This window comes from Suncus etruscus, chromosome 11, assembly GCF_024139225.1.
Source record: "Suncus etruscus isolate mSunEtr1 chromosome 11, mSunEtr1.pri.cur, whole genome shotgun sequence".
Lineage (NCBI taxonomy): Eukaryota > Metazoa > Chordata > Mammalia > Eulipotyphla > Soricidae > Suncus > Suncus etruscus.
The window spans coordinates 38,472,305-38,482,399 of record NC_064858.1 but is presented as its reverse complement, the minus strand read 5'-3'; the positions used below and the strand labels follow the sequence as shown (position 1 = coordinate 38,482,399).

Here is a 10,095-nt window from a genome sequence, read left to right as displayed (position 1 = left end):
ACAACTACAGGCTCCGGACATTATCAAACCCCGAGGTCTTTTTATATTGCCAGGAAATGTTCAGCTCAGTTGTGATTGACAAAAATCAGTCCTCTGTCATTAAGATCTTGGTATTTGCACAGGTCATAGGATGGATAGAATTTTTCTTTTTGGGGGGTGGGGGAGCACACCCAGTGACGCTCAAGGGTTACTCCTGGCTATACGCTCAGAAATCCTGGGACACCAAGGAATTAAACTGTAGTCAGTCCTGGGTTAGCTGTGTGCAAGGCAAAAGCCCTACCACTTGTGCCACCGTTCCCGGTCCCCTAGAATCTTTCTTTATGGTTCTAGAAGTTCTGCTTCATCATGGTTGTTGTAGTCAGTCTTCTGTAATTAGCGATCTTGGTTTTTGTGCAGATCTTAGGATGGAGTGTAGGATAGTCTTTTCATATGATTCCAGAAGTCCTACTCAGTCTCAGTTGTCAAAGTCGGACCTCTGGAATTAGAGATCTTGTTTTTGTACAAGTCTTAGGCTGAAGCCTAGGCTAGGGTCTTTTTATTGGTCCCAGAAAAGTTTCTGCTCAGTTTTGGTTGTCAAAGGCAGTCTTCTGTAATTAGTGGTGTTGGTTTTTGCACAGATCAAAGGATAGAGTCTCTTCTTATTTCACCTGATGAGGTAGGCAATTTGCTCTTAGATCAAGTTGTTGCTGTTTCGTTGTCATCAGGATGTTGTATCCACCTGGTGCAACTTGATGCCAGAGCGGTATTAGGAACTCCCAGGATAAAGTTTGATTCCTGGCGCTGTTGCAGGGAACTGTGTCGGTTCTACAGGTGGAATCTGGGATTTGGGTTTGGACGGTCACTGTCCAATCACATGGAGTCTAAGTCAAGTCCTTATGACAAATGTTCAGGATGGGAGGTACTCCTGGATTATAAAATTTATGGGTTCTTATCCCTCATAGATAAGAGCTTGTGAAACTACATTATATACTAACACCCTCCTTGTCACTTAAAAAACAATACAGGATTGGAGTACATTGACTAGACCACTTGCCCTGTACAATAAATATCCCATATGGCCCCTGAAGTCCTATGGTGAGTTATTGATCACTTAATGCAGATAGAAGTAACTGCTAGAAGTGGCCAACTGAGCACTGCCAGATGTGGCCCCACAAAAAAACTAAAACTGACAATAATACAAATACCATCCATCAATAGAGTATGAGATTCTTAAAAACAATTTAATATAGTGGTGAAAGAGATAGTGTAAGAAGTAAGCACTTGCATGTAGCCACTTCATCAAATCCTGATTCAACTCTGAGAACCTCATGTGGTCCCCTAACACTGTGAAGAATCACTCCTAAGCCTTGCCAGATGTGGCCTGCCTTTTCCAAAATAAAATTTAATTGGAAAATAATAATTATGTTATCACTATTTGGGAACTACATTATTTAAAAATCACCAGTATTATACCAAATAATTCCTTCACTCTTTGATTTACCTAAATGAGAAAAAAAAAAGTAAGTTTATAGTCCTTGTTCCATATGATACCCTATCATGTGAGGGCTTTTAGAGTCAAACCCTTTTAAGAATTATCCCTTAAAAAGAAGGGGAAAAAAGGAGAAAAAAAAAAAAGAATCATTCCTTAACAATTACTCATTGAAATCTGAGTTAAAAATGGTTTCTATGAATTTCTTTGATATACACTTGCTTATATATATAGCACATATTACTGACATGTCAAATTTTCTTTTAGGGGGAGGTTGTATCACACCCCACAGCACTCAGGGGTTACTCCTGGCTATAGGCTCAAAAATAGCTCCTGGTAGGCTCAGGGGAAGATATGGAATGCCGGGATTTAAACCACTGTCCTTCTGCATGCAAGGCAAACACCTTATCTTCATGTTATCTCTCCGGCCTCATATCTAATTTTCCTTTTTTTTTCCTTTTTTTTTTTGGTTTTTGTGTTACACCCGGCAGTGCTCAGGGGTTACTCTTGGCTCCATGCTGAGAAATCGTCCCTGGCAGGCACAGAAGACTATATGGGGTGCGGGATTCGAACCACCATCCTTCTGCATGAAAGGCAAACGCCTTACCTCCATGCTATCTCTCCAGCCCCTAATTTTTTTAATTTTATATTTTAGAAAGTTATTTAGGGACCAGAGTGAAAATAAAACATATAAGATGTCTTCTTTTTGCAAGACTGATGTGGACTTGAGCTCAATATTCCATTTGGGCCTTTGTTAGGCATAATCCCTGAGTATCAACTGCTTATGGCTCCAAAGACCAAATGATTTAATTAATTAAAATTATTAAAATATTTTATATTAAATAAAGTGACCAAAAGCATTACCAAATACAATAAGTCAGCTTTTCTTCTCAGTGTGCTTATTTTAAAAATTTTCAAGGGGTCTAAGTACAGCATAGCAGGTAGGGCATTTGTCTCATATGCAGGCAACCGGGGTTTAATTCCCAACATCTCATATGATCCCCTGAGCCCATCTGGAGTAATTTCTGAGCTTAGAGCCAGGAATAACCCTCCAGTGCTATTAGATGTGTCCCCAAAGCAAACAAAAAATAATTAACTAATTAAGATTTAAAAGACTTTCAATATTCTTTCTGTGAATGCTTATGTTTATCTTAATCTTAAATTTATGAAAGAGATGAGTGCTACAAAATTTTAGAATCCATTTTTTCATTTTGTTTTACATTTGTAAATTGTCTGATTTAATGTTTCATTGAGAAATGAAGTTTGAGTGGGAGGGGAAATCATAGATCAACTATAAATTCTGATCTCCAAATCAGCTTTCTCCAAAATAGGATGGCTTACCTATTGATTTGGCAACCTCGCAGTCCTCCAGTGGTTAAGAGTAAATGACCCAGAAACAAGAGTTGATTATCAAGGCAGTAAAGGGAAGGTCTCACCAGCAAGAGCAGAGGGCTAATCACACAGAGATGCAGAGTTGTTGGAGACTGGCAGGGGGGACTTGCAACCTTTCACAGCCACCCCTGCATGCTCTGGTGAAGAACCAAGAATAATATTACCATCCAGATGGAGAAGAAAACTCATTTGTTCGCCAGAAATCTGCCTTTGGTCTTTCTCGAGTGTCTCATCACGGCCCGAAAATAACCGAATTCAGAGAACTCATATGTCCTCCCTAAATTTCTTCCTTTGAGGGAGAGTGGTGGAGAAAGCTAAAGAGAATGAGGAAAGATTAGTTTAGAAAGAGCAGTAGTCCAAGGAAAGAAATTGTGAAGAGTATAAAAGCAAAAGTAGAAAACAGAAAAAGAAGTCAGGATGGTAAAGGGAGAGAGAAAGACCACTGGAAATAACAGCTCAGAGAAGTAAAAGGAAAAAAAGAGAGAAAAAGGATACCTGATACAAGGCTGAGAAAGTTTCTTTCCTTTAGATATCCAGATTCGAGTGAGACATGTTGAAGAGCACTGGAAAAGGACAACGGATACCCAGGGTCTGATCTCAGTCCAGCAACTGGGTCCATGGCAGTGCCCACTCATGCCCCCGTGGCCTTGGCCCTGATCTATTTCATCCAGGTGAGGAAAACACCTTTGCTTATTGCTTGACTTTCTTGGTTATTTTTGTTTATCTTTTCTGCTTTTGAATTTTTGTCTAAATGAACTCTCTTAAGAATCTGGGGAAATGGGGCTGGTGAGATAGCATGGAGGTAGGGTGTTTGCCTTGCATGCAGAAGGACGGTGGTTTGAATCCCGGCATCCCATATGGTCCTCCGAGCCTGGCAGGAGCGATTTTTGGATGTAGAGCCAGGAGTAACCCCCGAGCGCTGCTGGGTGTAATCCAAAAACCAAAAATAAAATAAAATAAAATAAAATAAAATAAAATAAAATAAAATAAAATAAAATAAAATAAAATAAAATAAAAGAATCTGGGGGAAAATGAAAGGAAAATATGTATATAGAGAGAACAAAAATTTAGATATGAATAATTAAATGTTACTTAGTATTAGGAATTTAGTACATGTGGAAGTAATGCTAGTGGAGCAATTAAGATGACCATAAAGAAACATCAACAGTGCTGGGGTATCTGGGTACCTAAAACTGCCACTTTTATATTGTTCTCTCTTTAAGCAGTGCATCTACTAATCCTCAAAGTTCTAATGAAATTATCATTACCACATAATTATGTAAACACCTTACATTATAACTTTCCATACCAATCCTAACATTCTAACAATTTAGGTGCCTAAATCATAAATAAGGTCAGAAGAGAAATTCTGTTTTAATACCTTACTGGGGTCAAAGAGATAGTAAAATAGGTAAGATGCTTGCCTTACCCAAGACCAACCTGGGTTTGAGTACTGGTTCTCTATATATCTATTCAATCCCTGAGTAATGCCAGGTGTACTCTCTGAACCCAGAGTAAAGAGTAAGCCCTGAGCTCATCTGGGTGTGGCTTGAAAATAAAATAAATAAATTTATGTAAAATAAATAAATAAAATAACTTCTATTTCTTCCCACTGAATATTAGGTATTGTTGAATAACTCAGTCCCTAAGGGTGTCAATTGAATACTGAGGGGTTCTTGATGATTGCTCTCAGAAAATTTATAGAACTATGAAATTGAGTAAGAGAGAGCAGATGAAGAAACATTTTAGAGTTACTTTCTTGTACAACTCCCTGCAGGGAGTGGTCTGTCTGTTTTGCTTCCTGCTGTCAGTTAAATTAATGTCTGAAAATTTCATTTTTTTTTACTTTATCTCTTTGTTTCCTCATCTTTTTTCTCCTCCTTTTTCCCCTTTTTCAAGAGATCTGTAAAAAAAATACTTCTTTAAAACAATCTGCTGAGTAATATAGGGTTTTCTTAAACTTAAAGTCTAGAAAGGAAATAATTTACCAGGGCTGGGTTAAGAAAGCACACGGAATATAAGTTTTAGAAGTCAATTATTTAAACTTGAAACATAAAGCAGGCTTCTCAAATGTTATCTATGAAAGAAAGTTGTTAATCCATTTAAAACTCTTTTCAGCTAGGACACCATGCGTTTTGAGTGCTTTCATTTAGCTCCCAGCAATTATAATTTCTGTCCCCATTTTAAAGGGTTATATGGCCTTTGTGATTAATTTCCAGAATCATTGACATTCAAGTTTTTAGAGCAGAGAAGTTTCTAGAATCAAAGTTTGCACAAATTTTTGACTGAGAAAGCCAATAAAAATATAAAGTTGAATAAGTTAAAGGATCTTCTTTTGATTTTTGGGCCATACCCAGCAGTGTTTAGGGGTTACTCCTGACTCTGCCCTCAGAAATAAAACCTGGAGGTGCTTGGGGGTTGGGGAGACAGATGAGAAGTTGGGGATTTAACCCAGGTTGGCTTGTGCAAGTCAGATCCTCTACTCATTGTATTATCATTATGGCTCAAGGAAGAAATTTTTTTACTAGGATTAGAAGGAACTTGGTAGCCTGCATGTCAAAATGTTGTTAGAGAAATTTTATACTTGCTTATATTAGTTCTTTTTGAACACATAGTAGAATTCTGGCTAACCCTTTGAATAGGTATGTGTAGTTGGTCATGTGTCTTAAAGTCTCATGCTTTGGCTTCTTAAGTGTTCAACATACAGTTAATTCTGTTTATTTACCTGACTTTTGAAATGGAGTGAGAGCCATAACAAAAATGTAGGCCTGAGGAATAGTTTGGGTTAGGAGCTAGAGTGCTTGGCTTGTACATGACTGGTAAATGATCAATCCCTAGAATTTATATTCTTTTTCCCCAGCACTCCAGGAGAGATCCCTGAGCACAAAACTAGGAGTAAGCCCTCAGTAGCCTAGGTGTGACCTCAAAACAGGAAAAAAAATAAAACCAATCCATAGTGGGCCAATGGCATAGAGAAGCCATTAAAGAAATCAAATTTTCTTGTCCCTCTTTTCTATCGTCTAGTGATACCTTGATGGCCTAAATGAATGATAAAAGAAATCTAGAGTTGAGGTAGAAATCAACTCAAAAGTAAAAAGAGTCAGAGGGAGATAACCACTTTCCTGAGGGACAGATAAAAAAAATGTCTGTAATAAACAAATTGACGTGTGAAGATGCCACTGCCCATACGAAAGATGTTGATAGCTTCTTGCTCACCTGCACACAAATGCACATTTAGTCTTCCAATTTCTTCCATTTCAAACATAGCAATCAGCAATATTACTGACCCTCTGACCCATCATTTCTTTCCTCCGACCAACAAATTAAATAAACTCAATTATAAGAGACAACTAATAGGTTACTGAGTAGAAACAATGAGGCTATATATATGAGACTATTTTTCTTTCTCCAGCTTCCTCAGATCAGATGTGAGGAGAATTGTCCTATCCCTGAACAGTAAGTAACTGAGAGTGCCAACTTGGGAGGAAGGTAAGACAGATAAAAAAGGCAGAAAAATCTGGAACAGGGTCAAAATATCATTCAATATCCCTTTGTTTCTACTGAAAGGGATATCAATAGCATAATTTTTCATATAGGTTATCTAAAAGTAATGACAAAGACTCTCATCATCCTAAACACTCATCATAATTCTGCTGATTGCATTTTTCCAAAGTTAATTTTTCCATCAGCAGAAGTGTTCTCAAGGTACAGAGTCATAGGGATTTGTCAGACTTTCTTATCTATATTTCTCAGTGACAGAGTGCTTCATCAAGATGTACTGGATTTGGTATCTATCATAGGCAAAAATGTTGGGTATTTATAGTTATTTTAGCTTATAATTTGCTTTTATTTGTGCCAATTAATAGGTTGTCATAAATTTCAGAAAAACACAAGAAAATTATACTGTAACTCATATTTCTAATTATGAAATAACAGGCACTGACAATTTTTATTGTAAAAGACTTTATTCTTTCTCCATAGTTGCCTGACCACAGATTGGGTACATCTCTGGTACATATGGTAAGTTTTAGTTATAGTATCTAGGAAGACTTTTTAGAAATCTTAAGTTTTCTCATAAGTTTTTGTTGTTGTTGTTGTTGTTAAAAATAGATTTTAATACAGCAAAAGGAGGTAAGGAAAGGTAGAGAGAGTTGTATGTAAAAGTCAGTCTACAAGTCTAGAACCTCATGGAATAAAATAACTTTTACCTCATCACAAATTTATGTGCATATGCCAGGATTTCCTATTTCAATGCCTGCTCTTCAGCTAACATCAGCAGACCACTTAGCACTCTATAAAAGTGGGCTCAAGAAATATCCTGGCCAAGGTGGTTACATCAGGAAAGTAAAAAGCAACTCCTTCAAATCCTAATCAGTTCTAATGAACTGAAATAATTTTCATGAGAACATAAGGTAGTACAACGTGAAAGGAAAGTAGAGAATTAAAATCTTATCATCATTTTATAAAACATTCAAACAGGCATCCTAAAGCAGACAAGGGAAGATGCCACGTGGCTCTCTAGAGAAGCAAAACCTATTCCAGAGTATTCACTGTCCTGTGCGCCCCCTGCAGGTTGCTCGTGGTAATTGGCGCGCTGCTGCTCCTGTGCGGCCTGACCTCTGTGTGCTTTCGCTGCTGTCTGAGTCGCCAGCAAAATGAGGAAGAAGGGGGCCAGCCACCCTATGAGGTGACAGTCATTGCTTTTGATCATGACAGCACTCTCCAGAGCACCATCACTTGTGAGTACAGTGGCATAAACCGGAAAGGGCACGGAGATATAAACAAATGCTTTGGGCAAAGTGCAATTGTGACTGGCAGGATGTATGTTTGCACCTATCAGAGGGGTCTCAGACTATCCTCAAGAATAGAAACTCAAGGCACAGAGATGTACTTGTGCTTACAAAGATACAGAGAACAAAGCATTGTGATTCCTGATGGGAAACCGAACAAAACATCCAGTGCTCCTGGGAACCACTGGTGTACTTCTTGCCAAATTCAAAAGAACCTTCCTGCTAAGATAGTTGATGGTATGGTCCTAGAGAACTTATTAGAATGTAAATAAACCATAAATTAATTTTAAAACTTAAATAAAAAAGAAAAAAGAATGATGAAGATAGAGGCCGAATGATGGTACAGTGAGTAGGACATTTTCCTTGCACTGTGGTTGGATTTAGCAATTTCTATGGTCCCCTGAGTCCCACCAGGAGCAATCCCTGAATGCAGAGCCAGGAGTAATTCAGGAGTAAACCTCTGCTGGGCGAGGCCCCCTCAGATCCCTGAAAAAAGAAAAAAAGAATGATTGGGGCCAGAGAGATAGCATGGAGGTAGGGTGTTTGCCTTCAATGCAGAAGGATGGTGGATGGAATCCCAGCATCCCATATGGTCCCCCAAGCCTGCTAGGAGCAATTTCTGAGCATAGAGCCAGAAGTAACCCCTGAGTGCTGCCGGGTGTCACCCAAAAACATATATATATATATATATATATGTTTTGGGGCCACACCCAATGACGCTCAGGAGTTACTCCTGGTTATGCACTCAGAAATCACTCCTGGCTTGGGGGACCATATGGGACGCTGGGGGATTGAATTGTGGTCTGTCCTAGGTCAGCACGTGCAACGCAAATAAATGCCCTACCACTTGTGCCATCTCTCCAGCCCCTATTGACCTTTTTATAAAATATTATTTTTCTTCTGAAAATTGGAGAATACCTGTCAAAAAAGATAATGGGTGGCAAAACACTTTGATATGTTGTTTGCCTCTCCTTCTTTTGTTTTGTTTTGTATATTCTCAGTGTCATTTTGGAGAAAAGATTACGTAGAAATCGTCCTTTTATCAGAACCTAGAATTACTGGTTTGGTGTGAGAAGTCCCAGGTCTGTAATGGTGGAAATGGTGAGGTTGGGAGATACAGAAACATAATTGAGATGATATGAATATAACCACGAAAGACAGATGGGTATTTGAGAGATGATCAGCTGTCATTTCAGGGGTCGCAGGCATTTCCTAAGAGCTGAGAGCAGAGTGAGTTTGGGAAGTGAAGACTAGGGACCTGAGCTTTGTGCTTTCCTTTACCTCAGCCCTGCAGTCGGTGTTTGGTCCTGCAGCTCGCAGGATCCTGGCTGTGGCTCACTCTCATGGCTCCCTGGGCCAACTGCCCTCCTCGCTGGACACACTCCCAGGCTACGAAGAGGCGCTGCACATGAACCGCTTCACTGTGGCCCGGAGTGGGCAGAAAGCACCCGACTTAGCCCCAGTACCAGAAGAAAAGCAGCTACCTGCCACGGAGGAGTCCCCTGGAATTCAACACACTGCTTCTAGTTGATTTTTATAATTGGGGTCAGTAGAGATTCACAGTCCCATGGACTAGCCCCCCAACTTTAAGATTGAGGATGATGGGAGAAATATCATTCAATAGGAAAGATAAGTCTTTAAGCTTTATTTCTAGATACATATTTTTTTTCTCACATGAAGTATTCTAGTCATTCTAGTCAAGCCTGGTATTCTTTTATGCAAAGGCTAAATATATACAACTGACCATTAGGGATGCTGATTACTGCCTTAACAGGAAAGCATCAACAGTGCCTTGAATTTCCAGCTGTTGAACTTCAGCATTCAAGCTCTAGTGTGTGTTTTGTTTAATTATTTTCAGCCAATTAGTGATCGTCATTCTAGAGAAAGAATAAGTTTAGGTATAGTGATGGGTAATGATGCACCAAATTCCTGTTGTGTGAACCCTCAGTTTTTGACTACACCCAGTCAGTGTTGCTCAGAGCTTAACCCAGCTCTGCACTTAGAGATCATTCATGGCAGCTTGCAAAACAAGCAACATACCTTGCTGTACTATTGCTCCAGCTTCAAACTTCCACTTGTATAATGAGGAAGATGATAACTTTGGACCTCATACTGACATGTAATTTTCACCTCTGCTATGATGTACGAAGAATTAAGCTTTAGTTTGTTCTTACTATTACATGCCTGAGAGAGCTTTATTTTATCAATAAATATTAGTTGATTGAGGCAAACAGCAAAAGACTTGATTCCTCTCAATGTTTGAATTACGCTTGTGATTCAGCAATTAGCTCCAGTTTTCATTGAGGTAAGAGAGGGTAAGTGTGACTGGTTAGCATAGTGCTTCTTGAAGTACTTCATGGAATGTTCACTTAGCCAAAAGAGAAAATGTTCTGAATGTAACCTGCCAGTTATCAGACTATCGAAGATATTTATCAAATAGCCTCC

General features: G+C 38.9%; 1 protein-coding gene across 1 annotated transcript; it reads left to right on the top strand.

Annotated features, from left to right (window-relative positions):
- The first annotated feature begins 3,477 nt into the window (after positions 1 to 3,477).
- On the top strand, positions 3,478 to 9,181 carry TMEM52B (transmembrane protein 52B). Its single transcript, XM_049782923.1, has 5 exons — positions 3,478 to 3,531; positions 6,273 to 6,316; positions 6,842 to 6,880; positions 7,433 to 7,599; positions 8,937 to 9,181. The coding sequence occupies exons 1-5, from the start codon at positions 3,478 to 3,480 to the stop codon at positions 9,179 to 9,181; spliced, it is 549 nt and encodes a 182-aa protein (XP_049638880.1).
- Positions 9,182 to 10,095: the final 914 nt, after the last annotated feature.

Coding starts and splice junctions, on each gene's coding strand:
- TMEM52B (XM_049782923.1), top strand. CDS start 3,478: ATGGCAGTGCCCACTCATGCCCCCGTGGCCTTGGCCCTGATCTATTTC. Junction 3,532..6,272: donor CCCTGATCTATTTCATCCAG/GTGAGGAAAACA, acceptor TTCTTTCTCCAG/CTTCCTCAGATCAGATGTGA. Junction 6,317..6,841: donor AATTGTCCTATCCCTGAACA/GTAAGTAACTGA, acceptor CTTTCTCCATAG/TTGCCTGACCACAGATTGGG.